Raw genomic sequence first — 20,499 nt, 5'->3', positions numbered from 1 at the left:
AATTGTGCTACAGGATCAACACATTACTGTTTGCTCTCCATGCCCAAAATATCTCCTGTCAGCTTGAAATGTTTCTTCTCTTTCAAGGTTCTTTCTGGTCACTTACCCGGGCTGTGGAAAGCTGGAGCTGTATAGACGGGGTTGTTCTTATCTCTCGAACCAGGTAATGGTGAACATTTTGCTGTCAAAAATTCAAATGTAGCCCAAAAAACAGTTATATTTCATTAAGCAGTTATTCATCAACATTTGCTGAAACTCTACTATGAGTACCTCCTCTTAAATGCTGAAAACACAAAGAATAAAGCTACAGCAGTGGCACTTCTCAAACTAGCATGAAGGACGTAAGAAAAATTCCAGTCCACTGGGGACAGATACTTTAATAAAATACAGTAACAAGGAATTGCTAGAATAAAGAAGTAAAACAGGAGCATGTAAAAAAGAAGTCCCATTTTTTAAAAGTTTATTTATTTTGAGAGATGAGGGGAAGGGTAGAGAGAGAGAAGACAGAGAATGCAAGCAGGCTCCATGCTGACAGTGCAGAGCCCAACTTGGGGCTCGAACTCACGAACCTCGAGATCATGATCCGAGCCGAAATAGTCACTTGACTGACTGAGCCACCCAGGTGTCCCCAAGTCCTACTTTAAAAATTAGATTCAGGGGCGCCTGGGTGGCTCAGTCGGTTACATGTCTAGAGACATGTAAACCAAGATGGAGAGAGAAGGAGCCAGAATAGGACATGAAACTTGCTAGCACGTCTGTGCCAAATGCTTGGGAGTCACGGAAGAGAAAATAAATCTCCCTGAGGAAGTCAGAGAAGGTGTCATAGAGGTGAAACTTGACATTTGTTGTGAAGGATGAATCAGAGACAATTCTCCAAATGGACAAGGACAAGAAAAGAACAAGTCCTTTTTAGGCAGAGGGAACAACAATTCCAGAGCATGGAGAAATGAAATGAGGCCTAGGAAGGCAGTATGAAACCAGATTAATTTCTACAAATCTCATAAGGAATGGGGTGCCTATCCCTTAGTAATGTGTCTACCACTCAGCTTAAGAAATAAGTTACCACTACTTAATAAAGTTGGTTAGTGTTTGCCTGTGATAGTATTCCTTTCCTTCAGAGAGCTAATCCAATGCTGAATTTTAGAGTTTATCATTCCCATGCATTTCTTCACAGACACAAATACATACATACATACATATATATGTTATATATATGTACACATACACGTGTATGTATATGTGTATACAGAGATCTATACAGGTCTATATAGGTCTATATAGATCTCTGTATACACATATATAACCTATATATGTATACAAATATATATAGATAGATATGTCTATGTATACACACAAGTGTATATATGTGCTGTTTTCCATGATTAAAGTACTATGTTAATTTTTTTGCTCACCATTGTGTATGTGAGGTTCATTTGCATAACAGGAGCAGCTCCAATCAGGTTTTTAGAGGGTAGTTTCCCTCAGGCGTGGAGACTGAATGTGATGAGTAAGAATCGAGGATTATTTTGACATTTTTAGAGAGTGGGCATGTACTTAAATGAAAGGAGAAGAGTAAAGAAGTGGGTTTGCAGGCCAGGCAATCTGGATTGGGGCAGGTCTGATCAGACGTGTCCAGATAAAGATGGTGAGCAGCTGGAAACAGCCTCTGGGGCTCAGGGGTGAGACAGACACTTGGAAGGAGATGCAGGACCCGGACAAGAGGTACAGCACTGAGAGAGCACGAGAGGGTCTCAGGAGGAGCACATGAGTGTGGTGACACAATGGTTTTCCATGGGCAGCAGAGAAGGAGCAGCCAGCTAAGGAGAGACAAGGTCCCTACATAGATAACTGACTCGGTGAGGTGGCTAGATGTCCAGTATTTCAATACGATTTGCTCTTTGCAAAATCAGGTGTTGGTACTCAGAACTACTTGAATTACCCAAGAGTGCCAAGATCCTCCTTGTTTGTTGTTCCTTCTCTTTGGTAAGACACGGCATCCTGTTCCGCATCAGTGAGATGGACAATGTGAGGACGATCGCCTAGACAGAGAGATCACAGGGGAAACAGAGATCACAGAAGGAGCAGACAGTACAGGATCCAAGGTGACTATGGTTAATGCATTTCAATTATTTGGCCCTTTATTATCATGAAAAACCGAAAATTAGGTGGTTTCATAATTATTTTTGCATAATCACAGGGACCTGGTTAATACAATGTTAACATTTCTAATTTTGCTTGTAGTCCGTAAGCTGCTTGACTAGGAAAGTTTAACTATCAGACGATTTGCGATGATCTGTGTAAGTTACTTAAGAACATCTTTCTTGGAGTGCCTGGGTGGCTCAGGTGGTTAAGTGTCTGACTCCTGATCTCAGCTCAGGTCTTGATCTCAGGGTCATGAGTTCAAGCCCCATGTTGGGCTCCAGGCTGGGCATAAAGCCTACTTAAATTAAACAAACAAACAAAACCCACCTGTCTTTGGAAGACCTCTAATGAGCTGGACTGGAGAAGCTACACTTCTTAAAAAACTTTTTAAAAGTTTATTTATTTGAGAGAAACAGAGACAGTATAAGTGGGGGAGGGGTAGAGAGAGAAGAGGACAGAGGATCCAAAACAGACTCTGCACTGACAGCAGAGAACCCAACCAGGCTCACACTCACAAACTGTGAAATCATGTTCTGAGCTGAAGTTGGCTTCTAAATCGACTGAGCCACCCAGATGCCCCTGGGGATAAAAATCCCAAGGATTAAGTCTCTCTTTTGCTAAAGTAAGCATGGACTCTTGTAACTAAGACTTTAAAAGTATCTGTTACATGTGTAATAAGTATACCCCCTCCACCTTGTCCTTTAATCTCCATGGAGGGGAAGAAAGCGCTCTAGTCCTCAGGAGAATAAAGACAAGGGTGCTATTTCCAGCCTGTTGCCACACAGCTGATTTTAGACACTCCATTCTGGGTGTGTCTCCTCTGGAGACCTCAGGTGGCCCTCTAGTGGCTGGTCCCCGGACTAGATGGGAGAAAAAGTAGAAAGTTCACTTGGCCACAGGTCCAACCAAATTCAACACTGTAGCGATAGCAATAACTAATCTAATACACTTGCTTCCATCTCTTCCTCTTTTTATACTTTTCCACCAACATGCCCCTGCAACTTTAAAAAAATTTTTTTATTTATTTTTGAGAGAGAGAAAGAGAGAGCGAGCTCGAGCATGGTAGAGGGGCAGAGAGACAGGAAAACAGGATTCAAAACAGACCCTGTGCTGTCAGCACAGAGCCCGATGTGGGGCTAGATCTCATGAATCATGAGACAATGACCTGAGCTGAAGTTGGAGGCTTAACTGACTGAGCCACCTGGGCATACCCCTTCAACTTTTTTTAACTGAAGTGATAAACGTTTTTTATAAAAATTTGGAAAAAAGGAAGAATTAGAGATTTTAAGAAAAATTTAAATTTGGAATAGATCCCTTAATCACTTGTGTCTTAATATATCTGGACTGGCTTTCCACGTCACTACATTTTCTTTAACATTTCTAATGGTTGTTTGGCATTCCACTATATGGATATGGCTGCCTCATATTAAGACATTCATTAAGCAGTGTCCTATTTCGGGGCATTTAATTTGTTGCCAATTTTTAAAAGTAAACTACTTTGAATTTTCTCAGGGTAGGTCCTTAGAAATGAAACTTATTTAGTAAAGGGATGCAGAATTTGAAGGTTTTACCCTGTGTTGCCTGATTTTCCTCCACTAGCAGTGAAGGGTTGAGGCATCGCCATGTATTATCAGGTTTTTGCCATTTTTAAAAACCAATTGGAATATTATTGTTCTAATATATTTGACTCCAGGGAAGATAAACTTCTTACAAATTTTTTGGCCATTGTGATCATAAAATTTCTTTTGCTTTTAAAAATATTTACTTTGTATAGAGAAAAATCACTTTTTGGTGAAAAAAAAATTTAATGTTTATTTTTGAAAGAGAGCACAAGCTGGGGAGGGGCAGAGAGAGGGGGACATAGGATCCAAAGTAGGCTCTGGCTCTGTGCTGACAAAAGCAATCCCAAAGCAGGGTTTGAACCCACAAGCTGCAAGATCATGACCTGAGCCAAAGTCAGAAGCTCAACTGACTGAGCCACCAAGGTGCCCCTGCTTTGTTGTTGTTTTTTGTTTGTTTGCTTTTTTGTTTTTGTTTTTTGTTTTTTGAGAGAGAGTGTGTGTACAAGAGCTAAGAGCTGGGGAGGGAGAGAAAGGGGGAGAGAGAGGGAGAGAAAGAAAGAGGGAGAGAGAGAGAGAGAGGAGGAGGGGGAGGGAGAGAATCCTAAACAGCCTCTGTGCTCAGCAAGGAGCTGGACACAGAGCTCAGTCCCTCAAACTGTGAGATCATGACCCAAGTCAAATTCTAGAGTCAGATGCTTAACCGACTGAATCACCCAGGCACCCCTGTCAATTACACCTATTTAAATGCCACTTCCAGCATTTCCACTTTTCTTTGTTACTTATATCTTTATGGGTCAATTGCCTCTTCCAATTATCTTTTTTTTTTTTTTTTGTAAAATGTCACAGGGGTTTGTGATTGGAAGACAAGGAGATAACACAACTACACACTTTGCTGTCTGTACCTAAGCCAGATAATAGGTGGCCAATCATCCACACACTTTAAAAGTGACACAGTCACTGATCATGATGTACAGCTGTTATTTAGGTGGTGATTTGTGGACTGAAGAGCTAACAGCAAGCAGTTAGTACTTTAGGCAATCACTCACAGTTCAAGGACCATGGTAAATGATATTTGAACTGTGTTGCTGGGACACTGGTGCTATTTAAACCATGTAACTAAAATTCACAGACTATGAAACAGCACAAAGCAAGGACTACCTGTATGCAAGTATGTATCACCTAAAAACCAGGGCATTCTCCCATCATTATTACACTTAAGGAAATTATCAATAATTTCCTCGAATAATATCCTATCCATATTAAAAATGTCTTATTTAGTCAAAGGATCTAGAATACTCCTCCATCATTTTTTTCATGATATTGACTTTTCACAGAAACTGTTACACAGAATGATACTACTCCAAGTGTGATCAATGAACCAGCAGCACCAGCATCACCTGGGAAATTGTCAGGAATGCAGAATTGCGGGCTCCGTTCCAGAGCTATTCTCCATTTCAGTGCGTCTTTTAAAATTGATTGTGCCTGCAACTAGTTGAGGCCTTTTAAATTTTTTTTTTTTTTAACGTTTATTTATTTTTGAGACAGGGAGAGACAGAGCATGAACGGGGGAGGGTCAGAGAGAGAGGGAGACACAGAATCCGAAACAGGCTCCAGGCTCTGAGCTGTCAGCACAGAGCACGATGCGGGGCTCGAGCTCACGGACCGCGAGATCATGACCCGAGCCGAAGTCGGATGCTTAACCGACGGAGCCACCCAGGCGCCCCAGTTGAGGCCTTTTAAAATAAATTAAATATTTCTTTGCAAGAGTGGATTGTTTAATTATTATCATTCCTATCACCTGCATGTTAAGTATCCTGGATCTACAGTCTAAGTCTCTTCTCCCTTCAACACCCTCCAAAAAAACCCAAATAACACAGTTAACAAATGGGCAGAAAACATGAACAGACACTTCTCCAAAGACACCAGGTAGCTGACAGACACATGAAAAGATGCTCAACATCACTTATCATCAGGGAAATACAAATCAAAGCCACAATGAGATACCACCTCATACCTGTCAGAATGGCTAACATTAACAATGCAAGAAACAACAGGTATTGGCAAGGATGAGGAAAAAAGGGAACCCTCTTGCACTGTTGGTGGGAACGCAAACTGGTGCAGCCACTCTGGAGAAGAGTATGTTCCTCAAGAAACTAAAAATAGAACTACCTTACGTTCTAGCAATTACACTATTATGTATTTATCCAAAGGATACAAAAATACAGATTCAAAGGGGTACATGCACCCCAATGTTTATAGCAGCATTAGCAACAATAGCCAAACTATGGAGAGAGCCCAAATATCCATTGACTGATGAATGGATAAGGTATGTGTGTGTATGTGTGTGTGTATACATATACACACACATATACATACCACGGAATATTACTTGGCAATCAAAAAGAATGAGATCTTTCCATTTGCAATGATGTGGATGGAGCTAGAATGAATTATGCTAAGTGAAATTTAAGTCAGAGAAAGACAAATACCACATTTCACTCATATTTAGAATTAAGAAACAAAACAGGTAAACATATGGCAAGGAGGGGTAAGAAAAAAAGAGGGAAATAAAGCACAAGAGACTCAACAATAGAGAACAAACGACGTGTTGACAGAGGGAGGGAGGTGGGTGGGTGATGGGCTAGATGGGTGATGGGTACTAAAGAGGGCACTTGTGATGAGCACTGGGTGTTGTATATAAGTGATGAATCATTGAATTCTATTCCTGAAACCAATATTGCACTGCATGTTAATTAGAATTTAATTTTAAAAAAGAAAAAAAATAAGTCTGTTCATCCTTATTCAGTATTTTTATATATGTATTTCATGTTTTGCATTATCTTGGTTTATTTAAACTTCCTGGTCATTAGTGACATCTCCTTCAATTCAACTTGTGAATTTTAAAAATTTGTAAATCACATTTTTCATTTCCTGAAAGCCTTTGTCTGTGTGTTTGATACAAAGGAGTCTCCTAAAGAGGTCTTGTTATAGTTTTGGTCTCCTCCAGCAGTTTTTAATTAAGATCTACCTACTCCTTGTTCACCCTGGGATCCGTGGGTCTCAAATGGGGCTATACACTGGAACCACCTGGGAAGTTTAAGCGTGCTTGGCATTGGAAACCATCTCTAGGCATTACTTGGTCTGGTTTTTTAACCAATATTTAATTGGTCTAGGGTGCATGGGTGGCTCAGTTGGTTGAATGTCCAAATTTGGCTCAGGTCATGATCTCACGGTTTGTGGGTTTGAGCCCTGCATTGGGCTGTGTGCTGACAGCTTAGAGCCTCGTGCCTGCTTCAGAATCTGTGTCTCCCTCTCTCTCTGCCCCTCCCCTGCTTGCACTCTGTCTCTCTCAAAAATAAATTCTAAAAAATTAAAAAAAATTTTAATTGGTCTGAAGTGAGGCTTGAATGTCAAGAGTTTTAAGAGTTCTCCAGGTTTGGTTGTGGGAGCTCAGGCCCATCCTCTATGGTTGTTAAAGCAGAAACAATCCTGTCACCAAAATCCAGAATGTTAGAACTCTACTGGACAACATACAGTTTTTTCAACAAATACACTGTGATAAAAATAGCAAGAATGGACAGCAATGGGAAGAGAAAGGGAGGAGCTTCTGTAGACTAAGCATAAAGAGTGCTTAAAAGATGTATCAGCTGATTGCAACACATGGATTTTATTTGAATCTTGATTTGAACAAACTATAAAATAAACATGTATGAGACAATTAGGAAAATCTGAACCCTGGCTTTTTAAAAAAAAAGCGTTAAAATACACAACATAAAAACCATCTTAATCTTTTTATAGTATAAAGTACATTTGTATTGTATAAATATTAACACATTAGTGTGATAATTGTTTTTATATTTGTTTTTTTTACTCTTTTTAAATGTTTATTTTTGAGAGAGAGAGAGAGAGAGAGAGAGGGAGAGACACAGAGAGCAAGTGGGGGAGGGGCAGAGAGAGAGGGAGACACAGAATCCAAAGCAGGTTCCAGGCTCTGACCTGTCAGCTGTCAGTGCAGAGCCCGACTCAGGGCTCAAATTCACAAACCGTGAGATCATGACCTGAGCTAAAGTCAGATGCCTAACTGACTGAGCCATCCAGGCGCCCCTATATTTATGTTTTTAAAAGAAGAGGCCTAAAGTCCGCCTGGGTGGCTCAGCTACTTGAGCATCTGACTTCTGCTCAGGTCATGATGTCACGGTTTATGGGTTTGAGTCCCATTTTGGGTTCTGTGCTGACAGCTCAGAACCTGGAGCCTGCTTTGGATTCTGTGTCTCTCTCTATGCCCCTCCCTTGCTCATGCTCTGTCTCTCTCAAAAAACAAAAAACAAAAACCTTAAAAACAAAACAAAAAATTAGTCTTTTTTTTTTTTTTAGAAATATACACACTAAAATGTTTATGGATAAGATGATATGAAGTGAGGCATTTTTCTTTTCAAAATAGATGATTGACTTGTTCTGGTAATGAAGTAATGGTTGAAGCTGGCTAACAGAACGGCAGAATTCATTATACTATTCTCTACACATTTCTGTGGGGCTTGACATTTTCCTTAATCCAAAGTTTTTAAAAATTAAGTTTTCTGTTGCTTTTTTAAAAAGTAGTTTGGGGGCGCCTGGGTGGCACAGTCGGTTAAGCGTCCGACTTCAGCCAGGTCACGATCTCACGGTCCGTGAGTTCGAGCCCCGCGTCAGGCTCTGGGCTGATGGCTCGGAGCCTGGAGCCTGTTTCCGATTCTGTGTCTCCCTCTCTCTCTGACCCTCCCCCGTTCATGCTCTGTCTCTCTCTGTCCCAAAATAAATAAATAAAAAAAAAAAAAAAAAAAAAAAGGAGTTTGATGCCGATTGATTTTTTTACTTGTCCTTTTTAACTTGGCAATGCTTTTCTGCTCTGTTTCTACTGGTCTCTCAGTTCTGGTTAGTTTTTTCTGTGACTACCTCACTCATATCTCAAATCTCATTCTGCCTATTTCTGTGTGTGTGTGTGTGTGGTCAAATTGGCAGAAACATTAGGCACTCTGAATTGACACCCAAGGGTCTCACTGTTCCAAACTACGTGCAACTAGAGTGGGTACCTCTCCTTCACGACCCCCCCCCCCCTACCATGCCAGTATGACCCATTTTTCACATACCTTTACTAGCTGGCTGATGAAGACGTTCTGAAGCACTGATAATATTACTGAAATAACCCAGTTGGTGGCCTGGTCTTTGTTCAGTTCCAGACTATAAAATGCAGTAAAAAAGGCTGCAGCTGGGCTAGTGACACCCAGAGGGAGCCAGGAGATGCAAGTCAACCATCGGGGCAGGCCATTAGCGACGGGCTTCTTCCCTTCTTCCGGGCTCAGGAGGGGGGAACAGGTTGCCTCTCTTAAGAACAGAAGTTGAAAGAATAACCTGCTAGCCCACAGCTCAGAGAGAAGCACAGGAAGACTATAAGTGACAAAAGAAGCCGGGGTGGTACATTATTACCTGAATGGCCCCTGTTCTGTTGGAAGAATATGTATTTCCAAGAGCTCCTGGAGTTCTTGCAGTTGACTGGTGGCATCTAGGATGTCACAAGGCTGGTCAGCCTGAGTGGGACCCAGTGCACTTAAGTGAGATTGAAGCCTCTGCAGAACTCTGAGCAGGTAATGACAGAAATGATGCTGGCCTTCAGGAACCATTGAAAATACAGGCCGAGGTTCATACTTCAGCAAGTGGGAGACTTCAGCAGATAGTAATTAACTGGCAGAGATTAGCATCTCACTCATTGATGATGAGGTTAAATTGCCCAGTCACTGGAGATTAGACCACAATCAGTATTGTCTTCTCTGATCATCCTGGCCAGCTGGTAACAATGTCTAAAATTCTACACTGCGATCCAGAATAAAAACAACTTTTGCTCTAGAAGTAAATAAAAATTTAAACCTAACTGGGCTTTTTCACCAGAACCACAGTACATGTACAACTATATTAGATAAGTGCCCAGGAGGCCCCAATTATATTCAAGAATCCATAGATGACATAATGTCACCATTCCAACAGAAGAAAAAGAATGACATGTTTCAAGAGCCCCCAACAAAGCAGATGGAATATGGGGGGGGTCTGAGGGCATTTTTGTGGGCTCTTCCTTAATCCTTTACTTTGTTTCACCAGATCTATTGTCTTAAAAGCTCTACTGGAAGCCTAAGGAAGCTGGGCCAAGCAGAAGGCTGTACCGTGCCTGTTGGTCATGCTGAGAGGTAGGAAGGATAAGCAAGAGGCAAGCAAGGGAGGAGGTAGATAACAGATCAGTTACTAAAACCTGCGGAAGTTTACCGTTTACCCAAAGGGGTCCTGCCCGCTGATGAGAGCCGTGACCTGCTACGTGAGAACAGAGGAGGCTGGGTAAAAGCTTCACCTGCTTGTTAATGTTGGAAGGACTCCATAAAGGTTGTTCCGACTCTGAGAGTAGGTACATATTTCTCCAGAGTAGGAATCCCACAGTCTCCTTTAATTCCTGAATATAGAACCAAAAGGAGAAAAGTCAGTTTTACATTCACCCAGGACTGGTCGCGGCTATAGATGGTGAGGTTGTCCCTTGACTAGGAGAGGCAAATGCTTAGTGGGAAGAGCCTCTATTTTTCATTTTCTTTCTCCTTTTTCAGAAATACGTCACTTCACAGTAGCTTCAAAACTAATTTTAGGAGGACCACCTAGGTAGCTTAGTTGTTGAAGTGTCCGATTCTTGATTTCAGCTCAGGTCATGATCTCATGGTGGTGAGATCAAGTCCTGGGTCGGGGTCCATGCTGAGTGTGGAGCCTGCTTGAAAGTCAGTCTCTCTCTTTCTCGGTCTCTCTCTCTCTCTCTGTCTCTCCCTCCCCACCTCTGCCCCTCCCCCACTCACACTGTCTCAAAATAAATAAACATTTATTAATTTATTATTTAAAACTTTTTTTAATGTTTGTTTATTTTTGAGAGAGAGACAAAGCATGAACAGGGGAGGGGCAGAGAGAGAGGGAAACACAGAATCCGAAGTAGGCTCCAGGCTCTGACGTGTCAGCACAGAGCCTGACATGGGGTTCAAACCCACGAATGGCAAGATCATGACCTGAGTTGAAGTCGGACACTTAACCGACTGAGTCATGCAGGCTCCCCTAAAATAGAAATTTAAAAAAAGAAAATAAAACTAGTTTTAGGAGCATACAGAATGAAAGATTGGACCATTTGCTCAAACATCAAAAAATGAAAATTCCAGAATATTACCTTCTGCATTCACATCCTGTCCTTACAATACTTCACCATTAAGAGGAGAAACAAAAGGGTGCCTGGGTGGCTCAGTCGGTTAAGTGTCCGACTTCAGCTCAGGTCATGATCTCGCGGTTTTTGAGTTCAAGCCCAGCATCGGGCTCTGTATGGACAGCCCAGAGCCTAGAACCTGCTTCAGATTCTGTGTCTCCCTCTCTCTATGCCCCAACTCCCGCGCACTCTCTCTCTCTTTCAAAAATAAATAAACATTAAAAAAAAAAAAAAAGAGGAGAAACAAGGGGCATGATGCATTGTGGCCCAGAGGACAGAAATTAGGGAAAAGCTATCAAGATTAATAGGATCCCATGAGCCTTCCAGGAGATCCCCTCTGCTGGCCTTTCCTGCTACATGGGGAAACAGGGCCCACCATCTACCTATACAGTTAGATACCAAGCTTACTTCAGTCACCTCTGTGAGACAGAGGCTCACAAGGAGCATCTGAGAGGCAGGAAGCCTGGTCGGGAGGAAAAAGAGGCAGGGGTTCCTGAGGCTAGATCAGCAGGAAGAGCCTCCCGATTACGAGACTAACAGGGAAGAGGAAGACAGCGGTTTGGATGCTGATGAACAGTTGGGACCAGGTCATAGCAATGGACCCACTGGAAGAAGAACATCACATCAACCTGTATCCTCAAGAGATGAAATCATCTCAGACTCCTTCCTCTCCTAGCTTTAGCCATCTGTTTGGCAATTTAACCATGACTATCTAAGGACAGGACATCTTCATGGTAGTAAAGATCCCGATGTGTTCCTAAGGCTGCTTCATTCACTAATGAATGGGAACCCTGAGGAAACCTGTTAAGAGTATTCAAGTGTTAGAGTAGCGAAGGAAAAAACAAAGGCACATCAGGATTGTGTTTCTGACCCTGCAAGGAAGAAGAGTGCAGTACTATAAGAGGATTACACACCACAAAGGCTACACATCGGGCTCACCCATACCTTGCTCATCTCTCTGGGCAGTGGTGCCAGTTTTCCTCCAGAACATGACGTTGACGACCATGTCGCACAGAAGCAAGGTCATGCAGCAAGAGAGCCTCTGGACTCTTGTAAACTGGTTCTCCGAGCCACAGATGATCCTGGGTGAGCTTTCCTACAATCATGGAGGAAAACAGGTGTCTAAGAAGAGAAATTAGAAAAGGACAGAAGTGAGACTTCATTCTGACAGCATCCTAGACTAAGAGGCGGTTTGCCCGGCAACACGCTTACACCAACAACTAGGCCAGTATCCAACACCTCTATGAAGACTCTTTCAAATTCATGGCAACATGATTCTTTTGTAGCATTAGGACAAAAGGTTGTCAAGGATAAGGTTAATTTATATTGTATGAGAGTTTAAAATTAAAAACGGTTCTTTTAAACCTGAAACATACTGTCCCCTTGATCTCAGTAAAATTAATCTTCTCCAAACCTCAGTTTCCTGATTCGTAAAAAAAGGGCTAATAATAGTTTCCAGATCACAGGACTGTGGTGAGCATATAAAGAACTGAGCACAGTCCAACAAGAAGTACTGAGCGGGGTGCCTGGGTGGCTCAGTGGGTTAAGTGTCTGACTTTGGCTCAGGCCATGATCTTATGGTTTATGGGTTCGAACCCTGCATTGGGCTCTGCACTGACGTGAGGAGCCTGTTTGGGATTCTCTCTCTTGCCCTCTGTCTATGCCTCTCCCCAACTTGTGCTTTCTGTCTCTTTAAAATAAATAAACTTAAAAAAGAAAACAACGGTTCTTTTAGCTAAGAGTTTTGATAAATCTTTTACTCTTCACAAGTTTGCATTGGGCTTCCACTCAACATAGTTTGGTAAATTTATAGTTTGAGCCCCTTCTCTTCTCCGAATGTGGACGAACTATAAATAAGGCATAAAAAGAAATAACCAGGGGCGCCTGGGTGGCTCAGTCGGTTGGGCGTCCAACTTTGGCTCGGGTCATGATCTCACGGTCCGTGAGTTCGAGCCCCGCATCAGGCTCTGGGTTGACAGCTCAGAGCCTGGAGCCTGTTTCGGATTCTGTGTCTCCCTCTCTCTCTGACCCTCCCCTGCTCATGCTCTGTCTCTATCTGTCTCAAAAATAAATAAATGTTAAAAAAAAAAATTAAAAAAAAAAAAAGAAATAACCAAAGGCACGCCTGGTTAGCTCAGTTGGTTACGTGACTGACTCTTGATTTCAGCTCAGGTCATGATCCCACAGTGGTGGGATCCAGCCCCACATCAGGCTCTGCACTGACAGTGTGGAGCCTGCCTGAGATTCTCCCTTTCCCTCTCTCTGCATGCATGCACACACTCTCAACATAAATAAACAAACATTTAAAAAAAAAAAAAAAAAGGAAGAGCCAAAAATATTGGCTGGGTTTCAAAACAAGATAAACATCTATGAGGAGGAGAAATGGAATGAAAAAAACATGGCGATGAGCAGGGAAGATTTCTGGGCTCCAGAAGAAAGCAGTATGCAGGCAGGAGTTTGGTTCTTCCAAGGTAATTGGAAATGAAAGTATTTCATAGGGTGGGGTAGGGAGAGTAAAGCCAACTTCACTGCTTGGAGCCCAGGTTCAGGCTGGAGCTCATGAAGGGAGACTGCAGAACAATAAACTGCCAATTTATGGGTAGGGAGGTGGGCGGAAAAAGGACAGCCCCATAACCAGGAATTGAGCCAAGAAATCCACTCGTTCCAGACAAAATCTGCCAAGAGCCCTAGTTTTGTCAATTCCACTGAGGAATAGGAGATCCAAAATACTGTAATATAATAAGGCCTAATTCTAGACTAGCCATGTGAAGAGTTACATGGAAACAGCAACAAGACTACTAGTCAGGGATGAGGGAGAGAGAAAGAAATTTAACAATACCTCCCCCCCCCCAAATAAACTTATGATCCCAAATTCCTAAACTCAGGAAGAAATCAAATGCAGAGAAAGGCAACCAAAACAATCAATAATTCAGTCCTGAAGAAATTAATTTTATGGGACAGTCTGACAAAGATTTCAAAATAAGTATTTCAGGTTGCTCAAAGAGACGAATCAAGGCATAGCATTCACTTAAAAAGAATAAAAAATTCTGAGAAACAGAAATAAAATTAATTAGAAATCTTATAACTGAAACATACAGTCATTAAAATGGCTGTCAGAATGGCGAACATTAACAACTCAGGCAACCACAGATGTTGGTGAGGATGCGGAGAAAGAGGATCTCTTTTGCATTGTTGGTGGCAATGCAAGCTGGTGAGCCACTCTGGAAAACAGTATGGACGTTCCTCAAAAAACTAAAAATAGAACTACCCTATGACCCAGCAATTGCACTACTAGGCATTTATCCACGTGATACAGGTGTGCTGTTTCGAAGGGACACATGCACCCCCATGTTTATAGCAGCACTGTCCACAGTAGCCAAAGTATGGAAAGAGCCCAAATGTCCATCGATGGATGAATGGATAAAGAAGATGTGGTATATATATACAATGGAGTATTACTCAGCAATCAAAAAGAGTGGAATCCTGCCATTTGCAACTACGTGGATGGAACCGGAGGGTATTATGCTAAGTGAAATTAGTCAGAGAAAGACAAAAATCATATGACTTCACTCATATGAGGGCTTTAAGAGACAAAACAGATGGACATAAGGGGAAGGAAACAAAAATAATATAAAAACAGGGAGGGGGACAAAACAGAAGAGACTCATAAATATGGAAAACAAACTGAGGGTTGCTGGAGGGGTTGTGGGAGGGGGGGATGGGCTAAATGGGTAAGGGGCACTAAGGAATCTACTCCTGAAATCATCGTTTCACTATATGTTAATTCGGATGTAAGTTTTAAAAAATAAAAAACAAAACTAAAAAAAAGAAAAACGAAAAATGAATGAGTATCAGTAAAAGCAGTTAACTCTGTGGCATTGTCACTTGCCCTGTTCCCATCTCCCTTTCTCTAGCTCTACAGTGACCTGACAGGCTTTAATCACAGAGAAAGCCAGGGGCCACTAAAAAGAAGGCAGAACAGGACTGGAGCTCCTTTAAGGTCTCCTTCCCAGAGAACTGTGATGATCTGAGCTGTCTGGTAGTTCCCAGGAAAACCCCACTTGCAAGGCTGTCCTTACTTGACCTGACTGGGTATTCACTAGCTTTGAAAAGCTTTTCCCCTGAGGGCACTGTGAAAAATACTCAAAGGCGGGGCACATGGGTGGGTCTGTGGGTTAAGTGGTAACTTCAGCTCAGGTCACGATCTCACGGTTCCTGAGCTCGAGCCTTGCGTTGGGCTCTGTGCTGACAGCTCAGAGCCTGAAGCCTGCTTTGGATTCTGTGTCTCCTCTCTCTGCTCCTCTCCTGTTCGTGTTCTGTGTGTGTCTCTCTCTCAAAAATAAATACACATTAACAAAAATTTTAAAAATATACTCAGAGGCAACTTCATAGCTGCCTGCCATGGTGGGTGAACAACAGGCTAACCAAAAAACTGAAAAGAAACTGGGAAACAAGAAGTCTGCAGGAGTTTTGAAAGCTCTGACATAACTGCTGGGAATCCAGGCCTGTGTGTGGGCTCAGGAGATGCCAGAGAACGTCCTGAGCCCTCACCCCTGCATGACATTGAGGCTCTCAGCAAGCAGGAAGTGAAGACCAAGGCAGAGCTGGCCGGTGCCTTGCTGAGGGCTGAGGGTATGACACAACATGCACACAAATCCCCTTGGCAAAGACCGGGAGACTTACTGGCTCCAGGTGTTTAGGGAATCTCTATCCAAACATTAGCTGACCTCCAGACTAACTGGGCAGACACTTCAGCTGCACGCCATGACAAAGGATACAGAATTCATTCAGAGAAATCGTGAAACAGACAACAACAACAAATTTGTGTTTGAGAACAACAAATCCCAGGGAAAGGGAAGAAAATCTGATTTCCAGAGTTGCCACATTCTATTATTTAAAATGTCCAGTTTTTGGGGCGCCTGGGTGGCTCAGTCGGTTGAGCGTCTGACTTCAGCTCAGGTCATGATCTCGTGGTTGGTGGGTTTGAGCCCCGTGTCGGGCTTTGTGCTCACAGCTCGGAGTCTGGAGCCTGCTTTGGATTCTGTGTCTCCCTCTCTCTCTGTTTCTCCCCCACTCACACTCTGTCTCTTTTTCTCAAAAATAAATAAAGATTAAAAAAACCTTTTTTTAATAATAAAATGTGCAGTTTTCAACAAAAGATCACAAGACACTAAAAAACAACAAAGTATGGCTTGTGTGTGTGTGTGTGTGTGTGTGTGTGCGCGCGCGCGCACACAGGCACACACACACAGAGTTATCAATACACTGTCCCTGAGAAAGCCAAGACACTGGAAAACTAGAAAAAGCCTTTAAATCAGCTATTTTAAATGTGTTCAAAGAATTAAAGGAAACTATGTCTAAAGAACTAAAGGAAAGTAAATGAGAATGGTGTTTTCCCAAACAGAAAATATCAATAAACACACAGAAATTATTATTATTATTATTTTATATGTTTTTTTCTGAGAGACAGACTGCAAATGGGGGAGGGGCAGAGAAAGGGAGACAGGATCCCAAGCTGGCTCTGCACTGTCAGCAGAGAGCCCCACATGGGGCTCGAACTCATGAGCTATGAGATCATGACCCGAGCTGAAGTTGGACACTCAACCAACTGAGCCACCCACGCATCCCTAAAAATTATTTTTTAAAAGAACCAAAAAGAAAGTTTGCAGTTGAAAAATACAAGTGAAATGAAAGGCTCTACAGCAGATCTGAGCAGGCAGAAAAAAGAAGCAGAAACCCGAAGATGGGTCAATTGGAATTATCCAGTCTGAGCAACGGAGGATGAAGAAAAATGAACAGAGCCTCAGAGACTTGTGGAACACCACCATTTCCCCACCAATACCTAAAGGAAAAGAGTTCTTTCTTTGAGACTGGTTTGAAGACCCGGTCAGGCTCACTCTCTCCAAGGTCCATGGCCAGCCAACAGTTGGACAGGAAGTGCCATTTCCTTTTACCTGCCACGTCCCTGGCAATTACCCGGTTTCCATACCTATAGTAAAATGAAGATAAGCATGGTAGGGAGGTGGGCATGAACCAGTTGTTGCAACAAGAAGTAATCTTGCACTATCGGTAAATGGATTCTTTTCATTGTGAGGCAAGAACTAGAGAAAGAAACAAAAGCTGATCCAATTTCTTCCTTTGCAACCTCTAAGAGAATTCATGTATCAAAACCAGAAAGCAGGGGCGCCTGGGTGGCTCAGTCGGTTGAGTGTCCAACTTTGGCTCACGTCATGATCTCACAGTTTATGAGTTCGAGCCCTGTATTGGGCTCTGGACTGACAGCACAGAGACTGCTTGGGATTCTCTCTCTCTCTCAAAACCAAACAAAACAGAACGCAGACTTGTATAACTTAGGAATAGTTTGGTGAGTGTATATATTCCTTAACTTTCCTGTTCTTATGTGCCAGGGCCCTGCCATCTCTTCGAGTATCCCATCTGTCTCTGTCTCTGTCACCAGGGTCTGAGGGGACATCCCTGGGGGTGGGTCAGGGAGTGATCTTCAACATTTATACTACTGACTTCTGATCCTGCCGGGGTCTGTAGCTCTGTCTTTACCTCACAGAGCCAGAGGCCCTGAGGTTTCATCCTCTTTCTGACCACAGTGTTTTACCATGTGTCTCCTTTCTCCAGGAACTTCAACCTCCGACAAACTTGACCCCTGGGACACCTACTGTTCAAGTTGTTTGACTTCATCTTGCAACTAGTCCATTAACCTCCTCCTCTATTGTCATGATGCTATTTCCCTGAGAGCCTATGTTTAATATTATAAAGCAACTTAAATCTCTCCAGTCAAAATCTTTGTTGAATTTTAGTTGAAAATATTTTTTGTGTGATGAATAGACTTCTTTAAAGCTAAAATATTTCTAGGAACTCTCTGATTGAGGCAGTTTATAAAATCACAAGTGACTAAGGTACATTTGATTTAAACTTAGCTAGTGTATCTTGTACTATTAAAGTTTTTCATTTATGAGTAAAGTATAAAAAACAAGAAAAAATCTACTTTCTGATTGGTGAGAAACTTGTCATGGGCTTTTTATGACCCCAGCGTAACTTTTACTTTCTTATTCTTTCATATAAAAAGAATCTAATGTGAGTATACAAATTTGCTGTTAAAGACTATGAAAATATTTTGGGCACCTGGGTGGCTCAGTTGGTTAAGTGTCCAACTTTGGCTCAGATCGTGATCTCATGGTTTGTGAGTTCGAGCCCCCATCAAGCCCTGTGATGAAAGCATGGACAGAGCCTGCTTGAGATTCTCTCTCTCCTGCTCTCACTGCCCCTCCCCGCTCTCTCCCAAAATAAATACACTCTTAAATTTTTTTTGAAAATATCTAAAAATATAATGAAGAAACAATTTTAAAATTTATAAGCCTACTACTCAGAGATAATTATTGGTAATACTTAGTATATATAACTCTAGAATTTTTTCTACATGCATACTTAAAAAAATTTATTGTGGGGTGCCTGGGTGGGTCAGTTTGTTAAGCATCCGACTCTTGATTTTGGCTCAGATCATAATCTCAAGGTTGTGAGATTGAGCCCCATGTCAGGCTCTGCGCTGGGCAGGGAGCCTGCTTGAGAGTCTCTCTCTTCCTCTCCCTCTGTCCTTCCCCCACTGGTGCTCTACCAAAAAACAAAACAAAAAAAACCAAAAACTTTATTGTGGTATAATTTACATATGATAAAAGGCACCCATTTGAACATACAGGTCAAGGGGTGCCTGGGTGGCTCAGGTGACTAAGTGCCCAGCTCTTGATCTCAGTTTAGGTCTTGATCTCAGGGTTTTGAGCCCACGCTGGTCTCTGTTCTGCCTGAGAAGTCTACTTAAAAAAATGAATAAAAGGTACAGTTCAGTACAGTTTTTTAGGTCTTTAATTTATTTTAGCAATCTCCACACCCAAGATGAGGCTTAAACTCACAACCCCGAGATCAAGAGTTGCACACTTTTCTAACTGAGCCATCTAGGAACCCCCAGTCCAACACATTTTTCATAATGTGAACACTTGTGTAAGTACCACCACTGCCAAGCTATCACCTCCAAAAGTCCCCTTGTGTCCCTTTGCAGTCAACCCCCCTCAGACTCACCCCTGGCCCCAGGTGGCCGCTGATCTGCTTTCTGTCTCTTGCACTAGTTTGCCTATTTTAGAATTTCATATATGTACAATCATACAGCATGTTTTCTTTTGTTCTGGCTTCTTTTGCTTGGCATAACGTTTTTGAAATTCATCCATGTTACTGTGTGTATCAGTAGATTGTTCATTTTGTTGGTGAGTAGTATTCCATTAAATGAACATGCTAATACTTGCTTATTCATTCACCTGATGGACACTTGTGTTGCTTCTAGTTTTTTTTTAAAAATTTTTTATGTGTTGTTTCTAGTTTTGAACAGCTATTAGTAAAACTGCTATGAACGAATGTGTATACATTTTGGAATGGACCTATGTTTTCATTTCTCTTGGGTGAATACCTGGGAGTGGAATTTCTGGGTCAGATGGTAAAGGTCCATTCAACTTTACATGCCTTGTCAAACTGTTCTCCCACGTGGCTGCACTGTTTTGGGCTCCCAGCATCGCTTGTGAGTCCCAGTTGCCTCCAACTTCACCCAAACTTGGTTTTGTCAGACTTTTTAATTCTAGTTATTCTGGTGGATGTTTAGTGCTCTCACGGTGGCTTTACTTTGCATTCCTTGATAACTAGCAAAGTTAAGCATTTCTTCAAGTACTTATTACACATTATTCACCATTATAATCAAACTGGAATGATAGTATACAAGCTGCTCTGTAGATGCCTGAACAGAGTGGGGACAGCAAGCAAATTATTAGACTCTACTAGCCTAGTGGTCTAGCATAGCAGGGAAAGACTCATTTTGCTGACAAACAGGCAAGCTGTACACCCTTTGCAGGTGGACAATATTCAGCAACAATTTGAACACCTGGGCCTTAGACCTTTGACTTCATTCCCTTCTTTTTCCCAAACCCCAAACCACCAATCATCTTGGTCCTTAGTTAATTTCACCATTACTCTCTCCACCCACCTCTTCTCACTCCTCCTGCTGCTGGAGAAAAACAGGTCATGTGGACCTCACACACATCAGGTTCATGCACTCATCACTGACCTTTTCCCTCTCTAGCCCCCTGGGCACATCCCATAACACGATTCTTCTATTCTTACCTTCAAGCTCTTAATTTTTACCCCAAGTATACTTAGTGAATAGTCATTCATTACATTTAATCTTGAAAGATCTTTTCTCAAGTTTATAGGTACTTTTAATTTATAACACTTTGGGGCAGTAAGTGGTTGTTATTTGCTGTTTTTACAATCATGACAATATTAAATGAAGATAAAAGAAAAAAACCACCCATCACTTAATCACCCATACAAAATTATATTGTTAACTTCCCATATTTCTTTGCAGGGTTTCTTCTTTGTAAATGTTTTGAAATTTATTTTATTTTTTTTAAAATATTTTCTTTTTAATGTTTATTCATTTTTGAAAGACAGAGAGAGACAGAGCACGAGCTGGGGAGGGGGAGAGAGTGAGAC

General features: G+C 41.9%; 1 protein-coding gene across 1 annotated transcript in view; it reads right to left on the bottom strand.

Annotated features, from left to right (window-relative positions):
- PKD1L3 (polycystin 1 like 3, transient receptor potential channel interacting) overlaps positions 1–20,499 on the bottom strand; it is an 80,142-nt gene that overhangs the window by 26,362 nt on the left and 33,281 nt on the right. The window contains 9 exon segments of the mRNA XM_081791423.1: positions 44–181; positions 1,940–2,039; positions 8,831–9,065; positions 9,168–9,360; positions 9,996–10,190; positions 11,374–11,561; positions 11,883–12,020; positions 12,022–12,078; positions 16,799–16,945. Of these exon segments, the coding sequence (XP_081647549.1) occupies positions 44–181; positions 1,940–2,039; positions 8,831–9,065; positions 9,168–9,360; positions 9,996–10,190; positions 11,374–11,561; positions 11,883–12,020; positions 12,022–12,078; positions 16,799–16,945 (1,391 nt within the window).

The sequence above is a fragment of the Panthera onca genome, chromosome E2 (genome assembly GCF_046562875.1).
Source record: "Panthera onca isolate mPanOnc1 chromosome E2, mPanOnc1 haplotype 2, whole genome shotgun sequence".
In the NCBI taxonomy this organism is placed as follows: Eukaryota; Metazoa; Chordata; class Mammalia; order Carnivora; family Felidae; genus Panthera; species Panthera onca.
The sequence above is the reverse complement of the archived record's forward strand: the minus strand, read 5'-3'. Positions and strand labels throughout refer to the sequence as shown.